Below are 24,234 nucleotides of genomic sequence, written 5' to 3'. Positions count from 1 at the left end.
GTCACAACCCCCGGTATGCCCAAATATGGGAGGAAGATCACTACTTCCATTCTCTGTCCTTTGGCTCGTCACAAGAGACCATCCAGGCAGAAACCCAATATATATATACATACATACATACATACATACATACATACACACACACACACACACACACACATATATACATACATACATACACACACACATATACATATATATATATATATATATATATATATATATATATATATATATACACACATACATATATATATATATATGTATATGTATGTATGTATGTATGTATGTATGTATGTATGTATGTATGTATGTATATATATATATATATATATATATATATATATATATATCTACCATCTGCAAATTAGGTTCAGAATGCATCCTATATTTAATTATCATTTAAAAACTAAAATTATATTACATATGGTAATATCTAAAATATAAATAATATAGTTATACGGAGTGCATTATAGAAGATTAGTCCATTAGGGTCCAACGGATCTTCCATGATGCTGCACAAGACTTAGCTATATGAACAGTTCAAAAAGTAGTTCATTTATGAGGCATCTGGGCATAAACTGACTCTGAATGATCAGATTATCTACTAATTAGAGGTAGGAATCTACCTCTAATATTTTCCCTATAACTACTTGCCATTCTGTATCCTCTGTCCCTTGCTTCAAGGTTTGTTTTGCCTGATCTGATTCCACTTGAGAACTGAAGGAGTGTATTCTAGATTGAAAAGATTAGATTCAAAAGTCTTGACCCAAGTGGACTGAACCTGTCCTTAAAAATTAATGATAGAAATTAAGCTTCAAAGGTTAATAGCATCTAGACATACTTTTGACTCAACTTTTATCATACTTATCTCCAGTCGTAGATGTGCATTTGAGATCCAAAGAAGTATTTGGAGAGCTACTATGATTAATTTAGATTGCATTCTCTTCCAAGGAGGTGAAACAAGAAGCAGGAGGGCCAACCAGAGTCCCATAGAGAAACTGGACTAGTAACTTAGTCCAAAAATGCTTAAGTGTAGTGGAATATAATATCCTCCCTTGGATCAAAAAGTTTGAGGATTGCATTGGAAGATCTTTGTCCAGTAACAGCAGCATATACACAGTGGGCCTTCCTTGATCCAGTGGCATGCATGACTATCCTAAATAAAGCTAGCCACTTGTTCTATTTCATTGCCATTAATGCTCCAGAGGAGCTTTGCCCTTTTGGCAAAAGCTATAATTTTGGTTTTCTGATTTATCATTGTTACAGTATTAGACCAAAGTTCTCAGAGCTCTTTTAAGACATATTGGTGTTCTGAAAAGAATTACAGTGTAATTCTTTGCCGCAATTTCCTGATTTGACAGGATGTTGTTTAGACATCTCACCATACCATCGATATAAAATTTGAAAAGTGGGGAGATAGAGAGATGAATGTGCTTAGCCCATAGAAGATAAAAGAGAAAATATGATGAACACTATTTAAATATCTCAAAGAAGCTCATGTAGAAGAGCAAGACTAGCTTGCTATGATACCTGAGTAATAGATATGGAATAATGCAGAAGTTACACAAAGGCAAAATTCCAACAGAACATTAGGAGAAAAAAAACTTCCTCACTGTAGGATCAATGCTTTCCTTCACTGAATCTATTCAAGCAGCTATCTGCTGAAGATCCTTTACTTTCAATTCTTGCACTGAGCAGGGAACTGGATTCCGAAATGATCTCTTCCACATCTAAAATCTTAATGCATAGTTAATTTAGAATAAGCTCCAGTAGTGTTTTTAGAAAGTATGCACAAGCTCAGATTTCTTTAGAGCAGTGTTTCTCAACCTTGGCAACTTTACGTCCTGTGGACTTCAACTCCCAGAATCCCTCAGCCAGCACTGGCTGGGGAATTCTGGGAGTTGAAGTCCACAGGACTTAAAGTCGCCAAGGTTGAGAAACACTGCTTTAGAGCAATTGTTAAGAAATACAGTATCCACCAACAATGTTAAATAGAAAATAAGAAAACTAAATCAGATTCTGCACATTTACTGAGGTACATGTGACTTAGATAATTTCTACACAAATATTGTCTTCTAGGATCATCAAACTATTGTTGTGCCAAAATATATATAGACAGACTTTTTATTACTTCAGGAATACATCAGAGCTATACTACTTTGATTTAAGGTTTCAATGTTCCAGACTATTATTTTAGAGCTTAAAACTAATTACTCAATGTAACAGGCATAGGAAATGCAGCATAATTAAAGTATCTGACCCCCACAAATTATTACCAATGGTTTTCAAAGCAATATCTAAAGCATTATGGTAACCTGATTGGATGTGAGGAGGCCTTGCCCACTTTTTCCAGACATAGATGAGAATTATGTAAATCATAAACTTAATATGTGGCCTAAATATTAATTCAAAGGAAATAGATTAGTCCTGAAAAAATATTAACAATAAAATGTTAGATAGGTACTTGGATTAAAAAAAATAAATTAACCTGACAGGAAAGTTATTTGCAATTGTCTTTTTTTCAACTTCTCTGTTAGCCTAAATCCAAAACTGTATGCCAGATCAGGAAGTTGAAAATCATGCAGAATAAGGTAATGGTAATCCACTTCCAGAGTATTGCCAAGAAAACTACACTGAATAAGGTTTAACAATTATTTAGTATTGTAATTGGTTATTATTTTCCCAACATTAGGTAACAGAAATAACTTAAAAAATGTTTTACAGTTTCTATCACCAACTCACTTATCTCAGTTGTCTTTAATAGTCCTACTGCCCTCTTACAGTATTATAGGAAATTTCTTCAGTAACCTCATTTACACAGTAATCTATATATTTAACGATCTCAAAAAGTTACAAAACCATAAGTGAGTTTCCAATAGCCAAAAAATGAACAGTTTCAGATTATTAAATATTATATATTTATTATCTTGAATTTCAGACTAAAGGCAACTAGTCCGGTGATTAGAACATGAAAGGTGTATTCAGATGAAATATCTCCTTTACCCTGTCAATTAAAATAAACTATGAAACTATTCTTTTTTCCCCTGATACATACAAATTAAAAGAATAGAAAAACTGCAGAGCAATTATAAATTAGCAATTTTGCCCTGCCACAAGATTATGAGTAAGGGGCAGAAAGGCAGCAAAATAAAAGCTTCTCTGAGATCACACCTAATTAATTCTACTGCAATAAACTAGATTCCTCAAACTAGATATTCTGGAAACACATAATCCAATCAACAAGAAATGAGTAGGAGTTATGCATGTCATCCAATAAATTCCAAAGAAACAAGTTGAGGAAGGCTGTAATAGCCTATCACATTTTAGATTAAATCCATATTTTTTTACCACTAAACCTCAGTAAATTCACTAAGTCTTACTATTATGTACACAGGCCTAGAATTATATCTCATGTGTCTTGTATAGTTTTGGATGCTGGAGAACAAGTTTTTTTTCTTAATTTAGACTTCTACATTTGCCAGGTTTTGGGGAAGGGAGGGCAGGAGATGATTGGAGAAGGATCAAAAGATGGGATGGGTATCCTGAACCGATTGTTTGGAACCAGTAGAAGATATCTGGAGGCATCCTTTGTCTTCTAATGTTTCCCTAATATTGACATACTCACCCCCTCTTTCTATTCTTACTTCATTTAAAATGTTTCAGATGGTGTTTACAAATAAGGCTTTGATTTGCAAGCACCCTGTGTCAAATAGAGAACTCCTAAGTGTTCATGGGGAAATTTAAGGGCTTCAGCAGGGAAGGTTTCTAGCTCTGCCAATTAAAATATATTGTAGACTTTTTTAAAAGTCTTTTTTTAATTAATCCCAAAAAGAAAAATAAACAAGTAGCAGAGAAAGACAGGAGGGTTGCAAACAAAAGATTATGGCATCTGGACCTTCTGTAAAATATTGGGAACAATGAAAGGATTGTGTGAAAACATAGCCTTCCACTTGTAACCATTCCTGTTCTCACGGCTTCCTCTGACCTTTTTTTTTCTCTTCTCCTCGAGGGGGCTTTTCACGGAATTGCATCCCCAATACTACAAATCAACGACCATTGTGCAGTAACAATTCTTCTTTCTTAACTGGGGGAAAAAGATGAAGAACGAATGGCAAAAGACACAAGGGTTTGAAGCCGGAATATATCGTGTGAGCTATAACTGCATAAGTGGCGATCGCCCCGAAGCCTTGTTAAGAAGCAACGGGAAGAATAGCTGGCTACGCAGTATCTTTTGACTGGAAGCGCCAGGCGCCCTTCGTCTGGAAGCACCTCAACGATTGTGAAGTAAAAGCAGCGACGTCGGAGGGGGGGGGGAGCGAACAGCGGCCCTTGCAGGCGGATTAGGAACGGGGTATGGGCAGCGACGTCGGGATGGGAAGAGGCGGCTGAAAGCAACTAGCTAGAGGGCTAGGAAAACGGGCCTTTTTACGGGCTACTTTGAAAAAAACAAAAGACCCAACTTAGTCCGTGGAAAAGGCGGTGCTACAAAACGCTCGGAGCCGGGCGATACCTAACTGGACTGTACCCCGTCCGGCTCACTTCCCTCCCAAAATGGGAGGAGTGGAAGCAGCCGCGCTAGAGGCTCACAATGCCTCCTAATAAAGACTGCCTGGGGTTCTTTGGCGGGAAATTGCCCCGGCGAAGAAGAATGGAAAGCGTTGCATTAAGAAGCTAACCTTTTCTCCGGTCACAACATGCAACCCTTCCCGCACTTTGGCGAAGGAGCCTTCTCCCAATTTCCGGCCGATAAGGTAGTTGCCGACCCGTTTGGTGTGCTGAAAATCTCGGATGCGCTCCCGGGAGGCCGAAGCGTTCACCCAGGCGGCCAGGAAAGTCCCCTCCGGACTGAGGGGAGGCGATGTGGGTTCGTCGTCGCTGAGGCTCGCCGCTGTGGGCTCGCTCAAAAGCCCGTCGCCAGCAGCTGCCGGCATCCTGCTCTTGTTGCTCTTGCTGCAACCGCGGCGTCCCGGATCAAAAGCTCGGGCTGCGCCTCTCCCCTTGGCCCCTTCCCGCAACTTGCACGCTCGCTAAGCCGCAGCGGCACCGGCGAACTCCTCTGCTGCTGCTGCTGCTGCTTGAAGTCTGCAGCACCCGCTTGCCAATGTGATCCGCACCCGGGAGTCCACGTGGGGAGTTGCCGGCGGCTGAATGATGGACTGAAGCGCTTTGCTTCTTGTCAATGAAATGATGGCTCGCCGAAAAAGAAAAAAACCCAAGGAAGCCGCTTCCCCGGGCGGCCAGCCTTGGCTTGGCCGAGATTCCAGGGCAGCTGCGACGACCACGAAGCTCCGGGCTCGGCTAGGGCGAGTAGCACAGCTACAGCGCTAAAGCCTTCTGCTGCTCACGTTGAAGAGAGAATCCGAGCCAGCTCCCGTACATCAATTGTCTCCTCCTTGGAAGCCAGTTGGCTGCCTTTTCTTCATTGGATCTGTCGATCACTTGTCCCCTCCCTCTTGTACCGTGCCTGACTAGCTGCCTCGCTCTCTCCCGGTGCCGCTGCTTGGGGCTCCTTTCCCCTCCAGCTGGGGAAGAGGGAGGGGGAATGGGGAGCAAATACTTCATTCAAGCTGGATTTGCCGTAATGTAACCCGATCGCTCGGTTAGGGACAGAGATGTAATAAAAGAAATAATGACATTCGACAACGATCGAGATCTTGAAGTTCGGGCGAGTCATCCCCGTTATTCCCTGCGCGCGCGCACACACACAACACACACACACACAGAGCCGTTTTATTTAGTGTGATTTGTCTCTAATACTAAAGCCAAGCCACAACACGAGGAAACTCGTTTCTAGAGAACGTTAACACAAGCTACCTTAAATGCACGAAGATGCTGCATATTTCTATAATTAGGACACTCGAGCCGTATCCTGGGCTCTGCATGTCTTTTTCCCGAGCAAAGCGTTTATTTTTCTCAAGACCTTTTATTCTTATCCTGACAATGTTTTTTTTTTTAATGACACCTTTTGTGCTTAAAAGCACTTCACTTTGTTTTCACTGTTTTCTGCGGGTGAAATGAGCTTCTGAGCTCAGATCGTGACAGCTCTGCCAGTAGAAGAATAATGCTTCTTGCCTCCCTTTTCTGTGGATAAAGATTTGAAGCTGAAATGGCAGTTTTCCTAGCAGCTGAAAGAAAAGCCCCACCTTTTCTTGTACTTTATTTTAATTTGGAGCACTTGTCTCCATTATCAACATCTTGTATTTTATCTTAAACCTAGCTTAATAACTTGCTAATATAGCAAGTATAGCATTCTAGAGTACTTTGCTCATCATACTTCTATACCAGTGTTTCTCAACCTTGGCAACTTGAAGATGTCTGGACTTCAACTCCCAGAATTCCCCAGCCAGCGAATTCTCATCTATGTCTGGAAAAAGTGGGCAAGGCCTCCTCACATCCAATCAGGTTACCATAATGCTTTAGATATTGCTTTGAAATCCATTGGTAATAATGCATTCGCTGGCTGGGGAATTCTGGGAGTTGAAGTCCAGACATCTTCAAGTTGCCAAGGTTGAGAAACACTGTTCTATACAAATAAAAATGGAGAATATGAATAAATGTGAAACTGTCAGAACAATTTAATACCAGACAAAATAAAAGAGAACATCTGTGGATCCAACAAATCTGCCTCCAGTTGAGTGATCCCAAAGACTGAATCAAAAGCATTACAGTTGCCACACAGACATTGCTGAAAATACTTTCACATATGGTAACTCCTTTAAAGAGGGTTTGTAAACATTTTTCCAGCATGAGCCAAACAAGAAAAAGGAGAGGCTTTTTGGAATCGGCAAGTGGAATCTGAAAAAAATATGAAAAGACTACCATATAGTTTAGGGACATGGTGGCTCAGTGGCTAAGACACTGAGCTTGTCGATCAGAAAGGTCGGCAGTTTGGTGGTTCGAATCCCTAGTGTCGCGTAACGAAGTGAACTCCCGTTACTTATCCCAGCTTCTGCCAACCTAGCAGTTCGAAAGCACGTAAAAAATGCAACTAGAAAAATAGGGACCACCTTTGGTGGGAAGGTAACAGTGTTCCATATGCTTTCGGCATTTAGTCATGCCAGCCACATGACCACGGAGACGTCTTCAGACAGCACTGGCTCTTCGTCTTTGAAAAGGAGATGAGCACCGCCCTCTAGAGTCAGAAACAACTAGCATGGATGTGCAAGGGGAACCTTTACCTTTACCATATAGTTTTTGATAAAGTAACTACAATAAGGTATTTAATCAGCTTAAAAGAAAAGAGTTATTATATTTCAATGGGAGTCCATTCTAAGCATGGAACCATTCAAGATAGTTCAGTATTGACTTTGGAGTATAATGTATAATAACAATATTTTTTCTTTAGTTCATTCATGTCCAATTCTGGACAAGTTCTTGCAGTTTTCAGAAATAGTTGGCCATTGCCACCTTCCTAGAGCTGAGAAAAAGTCAGTAGCCCAAAGTCACCCAGCTGACTTTGTGTCTAAGGCAGAACTAGAGATCAAAAGGCTCCTAGTTTCTAAACTGATGCCTTAACCACTACATTACACATAACTCTGCTCCCATATTTCATGACAATTTCAGAGTCAACAAAATTAAAGAGCTTTTAAATATTTAAACTAAGTTCATACCAATGTATTGATCTGACAGAAACAATATTCCTGTGTGAGCATATGAAAAGTGTGTTATATCAAACTGAAATGCACTTCATATGCTGGTGTGGTATTTCTTATTGTGGGTAGTCTAATATATACAATTAAGAATATAAGAAAAGCTTAAAGATATGAGTGGCAGTTCAAATGCATCTAGGACATTCACTAGCAAGACAGTACTGTAGCCGTTTTTACTTTTCTTCCCTAAAATAGGTATTTAATGCTGCTATAAAGATTAACCACTGTTGATGTCTCATTCTTCATATAAGTTTTCGATCTCTTTTTAAAATATTTAAATTGGTTACCATTTATGCATTTCATCATTTTAACAATACATTCTTTAAAGAAATACTTCCAAAAAGAAGTCCTAAATTTTATAATGAAGTTTAGCAATTCCAGTTTTTCATATTGTAATATAAGGGGGGAAATCTGTTTTCTATATAGTCCATGCTTTTCATAACTGCATTATGTCTTCCCTAAGACTTTTTTTCCCCCGATGACCTGAAATTTTGGTTAATTTTTCCTCTACTTCTTCCAGTTTCATAATTTTTGGAAATGTAGTGACTAAAACATTTAACTTCTTTAAGATTCCTCGGGTGGATGGTGATTTGCTTATTCAATTTGTCTGGAATACTATCACTTAATTTATTTTATCGTCCTAATTATCTTGGTTTTCTAATTTTCCTTCTGAAAAAGGCAATTAAGAAAACAGTTGTGTTTTTCATCTAAATCAATGAAGACCCTTGGAAAAAATATGTTAGTTAATTCCTCTGGAGTTTCCTTAGTCTTTTTTAACACAATTCTTATCAAACTTCACACCAGCAATAAAACCCATCCCTGCAGACACTTAACTCTTTATTCAGCAACAACAGGTGTAATAGACAGAAGATTCAAAGACACAATGATGTCAGAAAATAGTAAGAGTAAAATTAGAAAAGAATAGACAATAGCTGTTGAACTATGTTTATGTAGCAGGGTTGTTGTTTTTTTGAGCCTGAGCGCTCTTCTTGCCAGATTTCTGTTTTGTGCCACCTCTTTTTCCATTTTCCATTTTCCTCTCTCATTACGCTCCTACTACTACCTCCTTCTAGCAGGGCTGTTTAAGAACATAAGGCCCATTTGTCAATGTCGATTTTTGTGTGGGGATTGGATTCAGCCTTTATGCTGTTGCTGTATATCTTAATCCCACTGATCCGACAAGATCCTTGCAGATTTCTTGTTTAGAATATATATATAGTTTTATTTTTTGCTGACTGAAATTTCCTGATTTTCTTACTTTAAAATAGTATTTTTTCAAAGTTTGTGGGTTTTTAAAAAACTTATTTGGCCAAAACTTTCTGTTTTTAAGAAAATGTAAATCTATGTTTAGAACTAAAATTATTAACACTGAAATATTTCCATTTTTTCAAAATTTATTAAGGTAGTAAGGTGAATTGGTATTGAACTCAAACTCAGGGACTCAATCCCTGACAACTGGTTATTTATATCTATATCTTCTATATAATTACATGCACACACACACACAGTATATAAAAAGGCTGTATGTATGTATGTATGTATGTATGTATCAGTGGTGGGTTTCAAAAATTGTTGGAACCTACTCTGTGGGTGTGGCCTCCTTTGTGGGAGTGGCTTGCCACCCATGTGACCGGATGGGAGTGGCTTGCCACCCATGTGACCGGATATGAAATTTTGAATTAGTACTTAGGTCGGTCCAAGTAGCTATTCAGAAGTTAGTGGTTAGAAGCAATCGTAAAGCAAGATATGGAATTAAAACCAGATATATTTTGTTGGCTATTTGAAAGGGAGTATAATATATATTTAATTTTACACATGTTAGCAGCTGCTGGAATTGTGTTTGCACAACAGTGGAAAAACAGAGATATATAAATGAATAAATATCACAATGTGCAGGAATAAATAAATTGACAATTAAAATCAAGAAGGCTTTGAATACTTTTTCATGTGGGATTGGTTTTAGCAATTGCCAACTAACGGAAACAGAAATTAGAAATACAAAAGTACGAAAGAAAACACCAATTATGTAAGGAAAGGTGCCTAAAATGTATAAGGAAATATTACTAGATCATTATTAATGCGTAGACCAGACACCAAAAAATAAGAATCCCAATCCCAAAAGACTGCCAATGAAACCAGTTTTTTCCCCCTAAGCCTAAGGACAGGAAAGACAAAGTCACTGGAATAAAAACCATCAAGGCATTGTGGGAAATTATAAAGGACAGGCGCTCACAGAACCATCAACCACCTCAGAATAACCTAAACAAAGAGGGTGAAACACACTAAATCTGGCAAAGCTGCCTTGCACCAACCTGGCCTGCCCATAGAAAAGCAGCCACTTTGAGACACATAAACCTGGTCTGAACACTTAAAAGCAACATATTGCATCACAAAGAAAACATTTGCAAAAGGAATAACATTTCTTGTAGTAAATATAGATGTATAAATGTAGACAGGGCAGGAAAGAGGAGCATATGAGAGGGAGAAGAGAGAGGGCAGGGATGATGAGTGTGAGAGTAGGGGGAAGAAAGGTTCCTCTCAATGGCTTCCTGTCAGACAAACGCTTCGTGGCAAAGTGCCAGGATTGAGGACAGGATGGGAAAGAGGAGTGCATGGCAGGGGGAAGGGAGAGGGGAGGAATGATGGGCATGGGAGTAGGAGGAAGAAAGGCTCCCTGTCAGACAAACGCTTCAGCATCAATAAATACCCAGGCAATGCTGGGTTATCACCTAGTTATAGATATTAAGTGCTGCTCAGTCTGATTAGTATCCAGTTTCAAAAACTCCATGATATGCTAATTTATGGCATTGAATCAATTTCTTTAAATTCATTCTACCAAAGAGAATATACCTTGGTTGGATTCTGATACTTTCATATGTTTGATTTCATTTTACTCTTGAATATTGAGGAAAAACTATTACTATGTTCTCTTGAATGCCAAGGAAGATTCAAACTTTCAAAAATTTGATAATATCTTCAAGGTTTTGCATAAAAACTTTACCGCTAAAACATGATTTACAATTTGACTTGGAAAATGTTATTAATTCTAGTTGAATGAATATGTGTTTTGACCTCAGGGTCATTAATCTAGGATATAGAATTGCAAGGTTTGAGGAAAGCTGAAGATGTCCTTTATCTAGCTACTGGTACTTTCATTCCCCAGGAAACACTAATGTAGAAGATATAATTGGCTCAGTACAGAAGATGTAACGGACTGGAGTTATACTACTTTTCTACAGAAAAATCCATTATCCTACAGCTGAGAACTTCCTTTCTCTATTATTTTTGTCCCAGTAGTCATTTGGTACAAGTGAGATGTCATTCCGCTTGGGCGAAATACACTGAAATTATATTTGACCCAAGTTAATGGTTGGTGCAAATGCAGAAAGAAGAAAGGGTACATATTAGGACAAATAATATTTACTGTGCTTTGACATTAATTGATTATTTCTTCTATATACAGTATATTCTGGAAGTAGCAGCTGAGACATTAGTTTGAAAAATCTGGCATTTCCCACCATCTCAGATAGATTTTTTGGAAATTCCAAAGGAACAGAGTATCAAGGTAGAAATTAAGAAGGCATGATTAAAGATGGTTGTTATATAAATAAATAACTTTTCTATGTAGAATGGGAAGATCAAGAAATAACTTAAGAGTTTTAGTTTATTCAGAGAAAGGTGGAATAGTTTTGACCTTTGCAATTCCATTCCTTCCTTTCTTGTGTGTATCTCTTCCTTTCCTGTGTGTATCTCTCTTCCTTCCTTCCTTCCTTCTTTCCTTCCTTCCTTCCTTCCTTCCTTCCTTCCTTCCTTCCTTCCTTCCTTCCTTCCTTCCTTTTGGAACAGGTTCCAAAAGGTATGCTAAATTTCACGAACTGGTTCTGGTGTACCGGTGCGAACTGGGAGAAATCCACCCCTGTCATAGACCAACATCTATTAACATCTGAAAAATCCTGGCAAGGATGAAACCAGTCACATGATGCTTTCCTAGTATTCAATGTTCTAATGATTAGATATTTCTCAGTGAGGCTTTTATTTTACAATATTATTCTTTTTTACAACAAATTACAGATAAACAGAGTTCTTCTCTTATTTCATTTGTAACTTCACATATTTCTTGTTTTTCTAATTGGGAAATAATCCAAAATTGTAAAATCCCCCCTTTTTACTTAAAACTTCTGGGAAAAAAGGGAAGTGTATATAAACCCTATCAAATATATAAATAAATAATGCTCTTAGAAGTGCAATTGCCTAGCTGTGTTTTTCACAGATTTATGTTGCATTAAGATGTAGAAGGTATAGTAAATGTTGAGTAAATTAAAACATTTAACACGAAAGCCATCTTTTTCTAAGAAATTGATATCCTAAAATAGGAAACATTACTTTTTTCTAACTTCAATATAAGACGACACTTGCAAATGAGATTTAGCAATAATTGTGTGACAATTCACACAATTAACTTGCCTCAAATTGGGTCCCTGTGCTGTTTTTGTCACTAATGAAGACATGAGAGAAATCTGCTGTTGAAGAACTGAATTACGGAGAATGCATTTTAAAAGGCTGCTACATGTACACGGAAATTCACATACTTTTGAGTATTTTACTGGAGCTAAGTAAATATAATTATATAAAAAAGATTTAATATATGGAACCCAATGCAAATGAACACAATTTCATTTAACTATAATATAAGGTAAAGGTAAAGATTCCCCTTGCACATATGAGCTAGTTGTTCCTGCTTTAGGGGGCGGTGCTCATCTCCATTTCAAAGTCGAAGAGCCAGCGCTGTCCAAAGATGTCTCGGTGGTCATGTTGCCAGCATGACTAAATGCTGAAGGAACATGGAACACTGTTACCTTCCCACCAAAGGTGGTCCCTATTTTTCTACTTGCATTTTTACATGCTTTCGAACTGCTAGGTTGGCAGAAGCTGGGACAAGTAACGGGATTCACTCCGTTATGCGGCACTAGGAATTTGAACTGCCGAACTGCCTTAGCCACTGAGCCACCGCGTCCCTAACTATATTATAAATGTGTTCACTTAGTATATTTCATTTATGTAATAAATAAGTAGAAACATGAAAGAATCACACTTACTTAGTTGAAAGGGCCTCAGAAATAGAGCATTTGTTACTAGTGTAACATTATGAGTAGTAAATGGAGAGAACCAGCACATTAATTTTCATGCTAAGAATTTGTAAAATCCAGGAAAGACCTCATTCTGACCTCATAAATAAATTAGGGTTTAGCTAGAGGGCACTGGCTTCCTTATATTTTCTCTGCTCACTTGCACTGCTATTCCTTGTTACGCTTCCTTCATAATAGATGTAGATTAAATTGGACAAGCTTTGAGTCAAAAAGTTTGCATTCAGATCACAACATTTGAGAAAAAGTTAATGAATCCTAAAATAAAATGTGTCATATAGAGTTCTTATATTTATGAAGATCCATGTCAAAATCACTTTTGATAGACAGGTTCATTCTATCTTAAAATTACATCTACTGCTATAATTTTTCAAAATGATGTAACCAAGAACATATCCAGTGGTGGGGTGGTGAACCGGTAGTTCCAACCAGCGGGTGTCCGCCCACCCACTCTGGCGCTATTCCATCCTATATTCCTGTGTTTTTGAAGCTGTGTGCATGTACTCTAGGCTGCACATGCTCACTTTTATGGTGCTGGCCGAACTGGTTGTTACATTATGTGACGCCCATCTCTGAACATATCCATACAGAAAGCTACTGTTGGTGATAATATAAGCACAAGGCCTAGTTATTTGCAGAACTGCCTGTTTCCACCTGTCTGTGCATATCGCTCTGACAGTGTAGGCATGCTCCAGGTGCCAATGTATTTGACAGTGTTGTATTGTATTGTGTTGTGCTGTGTTGTGTTGTGGGATACAGAAACCTTCTCTTTTGCAATGTCTGCTATATGGAGTAGCATCCCCCAAGAGATCCTGGCTCTCTTGGCCTTTGAGGCAGAAAGTTAAGTGAACTATTGAATGATTATTATTTTTTTGGTTCTAGTTTTTTGGATTAAATGTCAGAGGCATATGTTACTCTGGATATTTATTTTAGTTATTTTATGTTCTGTTGTTTTTAACCTTCATGTTTGCTGACTAAGTTTATTGCAAGTGAAATAAGCAACTCTATATTGTATAATTAAATACTGTTTTTAAGTAAAAAATGAGAAAACTCTATTTAAAATAATAGCTCTATTTTGCTCCAGTACCTGTAAACCGCATAAAGTTTGTTTTCACAATAAGAGGCCCATAAACTATGTTGAATCACAATAATTGAATGATCAGCCAAATCATAACTGAAGGTGTCTTGAATCCAGATCTCTCTAATTGTAGTCTACTTTTTAATTATTACATTTTCAGCCTTGCATGTTTTAGTCTGTTTCATGGTGGTGTCTAGCACGGCCTCCATGCTCTGGAAAATGTCTTAACCTAGAAGGTCAGATTGTCACAACATTGATGGACTTTCACATTAATATAAACTCCTAGGGCAGTGTTTCTCAACCTTAGCAACTTGAAGATGTCCGGACTTCAACTCCCAGAATTCCCCAGTCAGCAAATGCTGGCTGGGGAATTCTGGGAGTTGAAATCCGGACATCTTCAAGTTGCCAAGGTTGAGAAACACTGTCCTAGGGTCATCTGGAGTTTTGCAGCCCAGATCGGATATCCCTTCTAATGCTGAAAATCAATGGCTGAATCAGCTATTATTAACTATGCCAAACTCTCACTGGCAAAACTCGTATAGGAATAAACAACAGCCATGCTCAGCTAGGCTTGCTCACCTGGAAAGTAGAAAAATAGCAACTACAATTTTTCAAAGTGCTTGTCAAGCCCCAATGGCTTGCTCTGAGGAGTCCTTCCTCAGAGGGAAGCATTGTGAGCATGGTGTCCATGGAGACCATCTGTGCTGTGGCAGCACCAGCAGTCTCCATGGACACTTCGCCCACAGTGTCTTGCTCTGAGAAGGAGCCCCTTTGAACAAGACACAAAGTATAAAGCTGGTAGAGGTGGCAGCTGCTTTCACACCTGAGGTGGGACATGCCTTGGGCTCCACTAAATATACTCAGTTTTTGCACTGAAAGTCATTTCCATTGCTAGCCCTGCTGTTTTCAGAATGTTTTTGCTCCATAGATCACACTTTACTTTCAGTGTGGCCACTTACACTACCAAAACTGTGGAATGCATTATAAAAAACACAAGGACAAAAAAGGAGGTAAATTGGCATTAAATAACAACTGCCAGGCCAGTATTATAGGGACTTGTAGGTAAGCAAGATCAGTCCTAGTTAGTATTTGGTTAGGAGACAATCAGAGAATCCCAGGACTGTAAACAGAATTGAGTTATACACCCACCTATCCACACATCCAAAATGAAGACAACTGCCAACTGCTTCAATGTTATTTGTTAAGCCAGCTGCCTGGATATCTCCATATGGTCACCAAAACCCTAGCTGAACTTTACTCTTACTTTACTCTTAAGTGCTGATGAAAACTTTATAAATAATGATCAATGTTTTTGTATGGCACTGCAGGAGATCATGCTGCAAAATGGAAGGTTTTATCTAGGTATCCATCTGTTTTGTTCTACTGTATCTGATATCCAAATTGTCTTAAAAGACAGCTTTGAGGCTCCCACTCTCCCTTCTTGCAGTTCCTGATATTTGAACTGGGTATAGGTGACATAAACTTTAAAGAAAGGGCATTTTCCAGTAAAGGACTATTTTCTGTAAAGGAAAACACATGGCCATCCTAACCGCATGTATATCTGCCACTGGGGATAATAATTCAAGCATATAATGAAGAGAGCTCTAGTGTGTGGAAAGCTGTGCCATATTAAATCTGTTGGCTTTTAAGTTATTTTAGCTTTCTTTGTTCTTTTAAGAGCAACATATGATCATTGTTATCCTCTGGAATTTTACCATGGTGTTATTATATCTGGTAATTTTTAATGACATATTTTTTGTTTATTTGTATATAGCAGTGATGGCGAACCTTTTTTGGCTCACATGCCAAAAGAGGGGGAAGCGCAGGGGGGGGTCGTGCGTGGGTGTGCCACACCCATAATGCAATGCGCAACCCCAGCACGCATGCATGCATGACCAGCGCTCTCCACATTTTTTGCATGCTTTTCCCCCCTCCCCAGGCTCCAGAGGCTTTATAGGAGCTTGGGGAGGGCAAAAACAGCTTCCCTCCTGCCCTCCTGGAGGCCCTCTGGAGGCTTCAGGAGCCTGGGGAGGACAGAAAATGGCCTCAAAAAAGGGCCGAAGTCAGCTGGCCAGCACACGTATGTGCGTTGGCCAGCTGACAGGTGGGCCCTGACAAACAGCTCCATGTGCCACTTGTGGCACGCATGCCATAGGTTTGCCATCCCGGATATATAGTATATATTGATTTATGATCTTCTGAAATTTCATATATTCAATTACTCATCTTTTATACTCTTAATACATATTTTAAACCACATAAATACTTTCCTTTGTTCTAGTTCAATCAGAACTCTTGGTTTATCTTCATTTTAACTGCTCAATAAAGGTAAAGGTTTCTCCAATCTGGGGGTATCTGACTTTAGTGGATGGCTGAGGGAGCCAGCATTGTCCCAAGATATTTCTGTGGTCATGTGGCCATCATGGCTATATGCTAAAGGCGCACAGAACACTGTTACTTTCCCACTGAAGTGGTACCTATTAATCTATTCACATTTGCATGTTTTCAAACTCCAAGGTGTGGCAGGATTTGGGGCAAGTAACAGGAGATCAACCCTTTGCACAGTGCTGGGGTCTTAAACCCGGCTGTCAGCTTTAATGCTGAGACGTCGCACCCACATAACTCTTTAATACATTTTATTAAATATTATGGTTGACAAAGCAGTAAGGTTGCAAAAATGTTTAAAACAGAGCAGAGTATGATCTTGGTACCTCTGGCTGATTTTTATTATTAGGTTATTTCTCTGAAGTGTATTGTTTTTTGAAAAATACCTGATACTGGGAATTAAATTTATGTAATGTTCAAGATTCTTCTTCTTCCTCTTCCTCCTCATGCTTTTTAAATTCCCTTCAGATTTATTTCAATGCTTCAAAGTTTGTATATGTTTCATTTGTTTGTTAAGATAATACCTTTTTAAAGAAGGGTGTAAGTGTTCTAATGTAAAATTTTCTCACAACCTGATTGAAACATTCACACACTATGCAAGAGAAATGTGTTTGTTAGTGGTTATGCTGGTAGCATCACATACCTCAAATGCCTGTATGTTAAGACAAACAAAGAGCCGTGCAGATTGCTGCTTCTGCACAGTTACTAGGCAACCATACAGTAAGTACTGGAAACAAAATATTGCTCTATAATGCTTAACATGTTGAACCTGAAATAAAATTGATAGCGTGTTTGGTGAAATATATTACATATAAATGATTTTAAAGTGTTGATCAGAAACAAAGAAACAAGAAAATACTATGAGTCTTTTGATGTTATTTCCCCCTCCTGATAGGGCTGTACCTCCAAATCTTGCTATTAAAAAAAATACTTTTTCATATGACTCACATGCATGTTGCTTCTGTCTCCAGGTTGCAAGTTAACTAATGTACTTACTGTTTTTATTGAGTGTGTGCTATCAAGTCGGTGTTGACTCTTAGGATCACATAGATTTTCCCCCCACAATGATTGTTTCACAACCTGATGCTTGAGGTACATCCTTTGTCATAGCCCTGTCCATGTTCATAGACCTGGAATTACCGTAGCCAAAGAATCTATGACAACATTGATCCATAGCACACCCAACCTAACCAGATACACAAAGATTGAAAGACCCAGAATTATGGATTTTATAAACCTCTGCATAATCACATACTTTCAATTAGAATTCAGTGGTTCCCAAACTTGGCAACTTTAAGACTTGTGGACTTCAACTCCCAGAATTCTCCAGCCAGCTCTGCTTGCCAAGTTTGGGAACCACTGAATTAGATGGACAAACCTATTAACAAATTAAAGGTATACCTATGGGATCACCGCTTTCAGGATTCATAGCAGAGGTCATTATGCAAAGCCTTGAAGGGATACCACTTCCACAACCCAATATATGGATCTGGTATGTAAATGAACACCTTCACCATAATAAAAAAGGACAATTAAAGCACACACACACAAATATCAACAACATCTTCACAGGAATGCAATTTACCAGGGAAAATAAAACAACAACTCACTAGATTTCCTGGACATCCTGATCAGCAGAGACTATGACAGCAAACTAGAAACACAAATGCACTGAAAAATCACCCACATCGATAAAGTGTTCCACTACTGAAGCAATATCCTAACCTTTCACAAAAGAAGCTGTATAAGAACTCTATTTAGACAAGTGCAAACACACTGTAGCAGCCCTGAACAACAGACAAAGGAAATACAGCATCTATACAATATCTTCCAACAAAATTGATACCCATGCAATTTTATTAAAAAGTGGCTAACCACTCAACCCAATATAGCACAACAAGCACAAACTGTAAAAAGGGTAATACTGCCATACATGAAAAAACTTCTCAGAAACCACCAACAGACAACCACATAGAATCAGTGTAGCACTCAAACCAACTTAAGCAGTGATTATGTTACCTACAGTAGTTTGGGTAATGAAACGCCTGCAAGGAAACATCTGAGCTCAGAGAGCATCAAGGACTCCTGAACTACAAATATTCAACCTGAACTACAAATATTATTCTTCAAAGGTATATCCATTACCATGTAATGGAATCTGTCTAGCTTGCTGTTAGTCATCCTCTTTTTTTTCCCTTTCACCTTTCCTAGCATTCTCCAGAGAGCACATGATGTATATGATAATTTGAGTCTGATGATTGCTACTTAAAATGAGAACTCTACATAGATTCGTTTGATGATCCATTTGTTTATTTTCTTATCTATCCAAAATATTCTAAGGAGTCTTCTCCAGTACTAATGTTCAAAAGCATCAAAGTTCTTTCTGTTCTGCTTCTTCAAAGTCCAACTTTTGCTTCCATAGAGTGTCACAAGGAAAAGCATTGTCTGCACGATTCTGATATTTGTAAGCATCACGGCATTTGAATATCTTCTCCAAGGTCTTCACTGTTACTTTGCATATTTTTTGACTGCTGGTCTTTCCGGGCGATAGTTGGTTCTAAAAAGTAGAAATTATCTACCACTTTAGTGTTTCCATTGTCAATTCCACTATTGATTGCTGTACCTGTCATCATTACTTTGATCATTTTTATGTTTAATCTTAACCCATTGCCTTTTCCAATGCATTATGAAATAATGCCTTTGCTGTGATCATTAAAGAGTTTTTATTTATCCATCTGGATTATTGGAAGACTAAGTACACTTATGAAATAATTTGGAAATTGTGCTTCAGAGTATGTGAGAGCATATATGTAACTTTTAAAAGTACTTGCACATTTCCTGGAATCATGTAGCAGCATACAATTCTGGAAAAAGTATGGAACCTCTAAAGGGTTGAAACATCTTTTGGAAACTAAACCCAAACTGTTAGACACATAACATTTAATTATTGGACATATAAAGAACTATTCTGTAGACACTTAAAGATTTAGTATGAACAAATTAAAAAGCAGATGATAAATTTTGAAAGATCATAAACTGGAAGTTTACAAAGCATTATGTTTGAGTAGATTATCAAATCTAGCCAGTGATTTGTATTAGATTTTTTCTTTCATTTTGTTTATGTGACATATTGTCTCTATTTCTCTGTAAAAATTATGAATGTGGTTTTGGATCCATTTTTAATCAACCTGAACATGTACAAGGATATTATTTATGTTTAAAAACTTCTTATTCTGTGTGATAATCTGAATCCTAAACAATTTACAGGAGATTTTGTGGCAAACTATCGCCATCTTGTGGTCCTTCTGGAGCACTGCATATTTATATTTAAAATTAAACACAGATTTTGAATATTATATTGTTTGTTCTAATAACGTTTATTTTTTTGTTGTTGACTTGCTCTATTTCCAAAGTGCTAAATCCTCCGACTACAAATCTCTAAGTTACACAGACAAGTTGCATTTATAAGAGAAATTATTATTTAGAAAATAAATTATTTCTCTCCTTTTTTCCTCTTCTTAATTTCCAGAAAGTCAGCACAGTATAAAAACAACCTTATCTCTCCCACATATTGAATTTAGAAGGAAAACATCAGGAGAATTGGTAGATAGGTGGTGACATTCAGAAATATCAACCTGTTTATTCCAAAACAGGGTGTAGAGCCCAGAGGGTTTCTGGAAGAGGATGTTTAAGATCTCCAGAATTCTATTCTAGAAGCTCAGCTACTATAATATACCGCCTTCCCTGGATAAGTTGTCAAACATACTTCTTGGAGACAAATGACTTGTAAGGAAAGCAGATGTGTGTATTCTGGAGAAGGAACAGCCCATTCTGAGTTCCTCTAAAATCAGAGCCATGGGCTGTTTGGAATAAAAGTACATTTATGTATACTGACCATAGAATAAAGAGGCATAGATGATACTTGGGATCTAGAATTTGAGGGCAATATTCTTGGTACCCAGGGTTTGATATCTAACCCTTTCCCAATATCTACATTTTCTGAAAAAGTGTCAGAATTTATGATTAATTTTGGATGCATGACTAATTTTTACTATATTCTTCAGAGCCAGTTCTTCCCTTATCAGGCCTTGCAGATACGAATTTTTCTACGGATTCTTTTAATTGGGAGCTGAAGCCAATTAGTGTTGGCAGGAAAAGGATAACCTCCTGATCTATCTTCCACTTTGTGGCTGCCTATACCATCTACAAAAGGTTTAGAAGTAACTCAGTATTTCTTTCCTCAGCTGTTTGTATGAAAAAAAGTATATAAATGCATAAAATCAAGACCAAAAGGTATATTCAGCTGCTTTTACTCTAATTATGGTGCCTGGCTCAAACTATTTAATTAACCCTTAACTTTTGGAGAGAAGAAGCCACATGTGACAACAGCAATCATGTTTATTTTCCATGGTTATAATTTATTCTTAGTTTGAATATGCAAATATCCAGAAACTCTGAGGAAAAAATAAGAGCATCCAATCTAAAGTGGTCAAAGTTCCTCAAAGATGAGTCTTTATATTTCACTTTTTAAAAAATTGTTCCAATTAAAAATGTTTTCTTTAACTTTGCTTGCATTGTGTTTTTATGCAGTGGAAAAGCAGAAAAAAATAATAATATCAGAACAATTCGCAGGAAACAATGTGAAAAACAAGACTTGTATTTAAAACATATCATGAATTTGATTCTTCCAATCCTGCCCTGAGATGAATAGTCAGCTGCGGAATTTGTCAGTCCTGGACTGTTCTACAAGGATACATGTTGTGACACATGCTCCATTCTTTCACCCATATCCTACAGATCATTACTATACAAAGTGATTCCAATGAGTCAATCTGTAGTTAAGTGCCATCTACTGGTACACTAATGCTTCAGCATAGACTCTCCTCTATTAAACTCATTTGGCAAGCTAGCCAAAAGCATTGTTTTGTTAAAGCAACAAAGAAAAAATTCAAAGTAATATTAAAAATTAAAATTCTCCTTTGAGCTCAACTCTTGATGATATCATGGCACATCCATGAAGGATTTTTTGGCATGAGTATGGAACATCTATGTAACTGATGAAAATATATGTATTACACCATAATATTTTAATGAGTGCTTAATCCTTGTGCTTAATCATCACAAGTAATTGTCAAATTTATCTTTTTTTTTAAATAAAATCATTTCAACAATATATAGTGACAAAACATCAGAATCAGCTGTTGTATTACCTGCAGAACTATTCTAATCACCTTCTTTATAGATGCAATTCAAATATGATCTAGTTCAGGAAAAATGATTGCATTTCAACTAGAATAAACTGTTTTTTGTATTGTTGTTCATCTAGTCTATATGCTTGCAGAAATATCTCACATCAACTTTTGACAGTGGAAGCAGAGGTGGGTTGGACAAACGGGTAGTGGCGGCAGCTCTGCCCACCCAGCACCCATCCAGAAGCTTTTGTGCAGAAGCATAGCGCCAGTGCATGCACAAGCATGAGAAGAACCCGTAGTGCCGGGATTTGAAAGCCACCTCTGAGTGGAAGGTATATAGGATGAAAGATAAAGAAAGATTAAATGAGGCAACTAGCTGGGGAAGAAAAGAAATATAACAATAACTACCATCTAAACATGCATATTTATGGCAAGATAGTACTAGTACGAAGTATGCAGTACATCTAGAAAATGCCTCAAAAGATTGGGGAAACTTGTATTTTAAAAATGCAGAATAACAATTGGTAATAAACATTTGTAAATAAGATGATAAATTGTGACATCTGAAAGATTGCTGATCATCAGACATATGATTTTGTGTGTATTATTACAATTCCTTAGTGGAAGCAACACAGAAATTTCTGAAAAACATGTAATCCTATTTAAAAAATATTTGCTTCTATTTTAGTCATACGCATACAAAGTTTTCCTGTTAACTTTGGCCTTTGTAATTTTTTTTCAAAATAGAAAATCTCAGTAATGCTTTATAATCAAAACAGAAACATTTGGCTGTTGTTATATTTCTTTTTTGCTGACTGTTGCTATTATTACTGTTATTCTCTGCCATTGCCAAATACTTCATTATAACTGCAGGTTATAATCGATTTAAAATATAATAAAGAGTCAGCAAGAGAAATCCGCTTCTGAAAGGTGATGACTAATTTAGCCAAGTCGGTCTCTAAATGGCTTTGCAATTGAGATAATAATTTGTTGCTTTGAATGACAATCATCTTAGATTTCTTATGCTTAAAAGATTTGATGTCTTGTAAAGTCACAGATCAGTTTCACCCATTTTGCTAACTCATAAACTATATACACAGTGAACAGACTTGAAAAATTAATCAAATCAAAATTAAGCAAGCCAACACAATCAAACTGAGAATAATGCATGAAATATATCTTTATTTGAATATGCATGAATTGGTCTCCAGACTGGAACCTTATATTCTAACACTAAACATTTATTTCAGATAAAACCTTTGATTCTGTGCAAATTATTTTAAAATAAAGATGCTAAGAATCACAATTAAAACTATTTGAACTATTTTTATTTTATTACCTTGAAGTACACATTATCATTGGAAATGAATTTGCAATGCACATCTGACATATTATGAAATATATGAGAATTATTGTAGTGATAGTATTTTTAAACTGAAAATAACTGCATTTTGAAAGAATAGGAAGATATATATCCACTTCTAAATGTTTCATTCTGCTGAAATGCAGTGCTCTGAATAAAGTACTTACCTTATTCTATGAAATAGTTTCTAGAATAAAAGACAACAAAATTAAAATAGGTTGTCAGCCTGTAGGAAGTTAGCACCCACCCCTCTCCTAGAAAAATGGAATATTGTAGGAAACACTAAAAAAGGCAGAATGTTATATTTCCCTGGATGAGAAATGGAGAAATATGTTTTTAGGCAGGAAACAGACTCACTCTTAATAGCCCCCACCATCCTCAATAGCCCACAGCAAATGTCACACTTAAGATATAAAGAGATAGCTAGGTCTATTCGTAGGCAAATGCCCTCACCAGATCCAACAAAGGTAGGATTAGCCCTCTACCCATCTCATCACATGGCACCTGGGAAGATTACATCACCATCAAGAGTCAACCAAGCTTGGGACTCAGGACAGCCTACAGAGTTGCCCCTGCCTGCATGGCGTCATGGGAGTATGACAACCAATCAGAATACAAGCTGAAATTCAAAAGCCCAGAAAGGGCATAAAACTGAGGCACTCTAAGCATCTCTTCCCTTTTTTTAATTCATCCAACACCTTCGAGGCATGTGATCCTGTCCACCATTAAAACCATCTTTCCAAATAGCCACCATATTTTTAGTGTCTTTCTCCCCACTTGGAACTGAACCCAGGACATTTCTTCCAACAAGCCATAGTCCAGTGGTGGCGAACCTATGGTATGCGTGCCACAGGTGGCACACAGAGCCATTTGTTAGGGCACACCAGGCATTGCCCTATCAGCTCCATTGTGCATGCACACACTGGCCAGTTGACTTCAGCCTTCTTTTTTGGCTGTTTTTCACCCTCCGGAGGCTTCCCTCCGTACTTCTGACCTGTTTAAAAGCATAAAATTTTCTGCTTAGTCATGCCTGAACTGAGGATACCCCAATGATCCCAGAAACATTCCACTTTAAAAAAAGTGTGCACAATTGAAAATCACAACTCTTTGGCAAAAAGCAGTCCCAGAGTTCCAGCACAGGATGAAAATCCAGCTCCAGCCTGGCTCACAAGTGAAGCACAAAACTGCAGCTGACTCAGCCCAGTCCCAGTTGCAGTCACCCTCACCAGTCTACATTGCCAGCTCCCTGCCGCTCTGAGTTCTGCTGCTCTCTGAGCCCCTGACACCCTGAGCTGCCTTCGTTGTCTTCTTGCTTCTGCTGCTGCTGAGGCATGCTTAGTTTGGCTCTTCATGAGGCAGCTGCTGACCCTGTGAGACTATATTTTCTAGGTCTCCAAAGGCATTTTTTTTTATAAACAAC

At 37.7% G+C, this 24,234-nt stretch overlaps 1 protein-coding gene across 2 annotated transcripts in view; it reads right to left on the bottom strand.

Annotated features, from left to right (window-relative positions):
• HUNK (hormonally up-regulated Neu-associated kinase) overlaps positions 1-5,057 on the bottom strand; it is a 53,751-nt gene extending 48,694 nt beyond the window's left edge. For both annotated transcript variants that reach the window (XM_087721593.1, XM_087721594.1), the window contains exon 1: positions 4,680-5,057. In XM_087721593.1, the coding sequence (XP_087577719.1) occupies positions 4,680-4,934 (255 nt within the window). In that variant the 5' untranslated portion in view covers positions 4,935-5,057. The remainder of the gene's footprint in view (positions 1-4,679) is intronic.
• Between the last annotated feature and the right edge of the window lie 19,177 nt (positions 5,058-24,234).

The sequence above is a fragment of the Thamnophis sirtalis genome, unplaced genomic scaffold, assembly GCF_051295495.1.
Source record: "Thamnophis sirtalis isolate CommonGarterSnake01/CBP01778 unplaced genomic scaffold, rThaSir2_p1.2 scaffold_8, whole genome shotgun sequence".
Classification (NCBI taxonomy): Eukaryota; Metazoa; Chordata; class Lepidosauria; order Squamata; family Natricidae; genus Thamnophis; species Thamnophis sirtalis.
The sequence above is the reverse complement of the archived record's forward strand: the minus strand, read 5'-3'. Positions and strand labels throughout refer to the sequence as shown.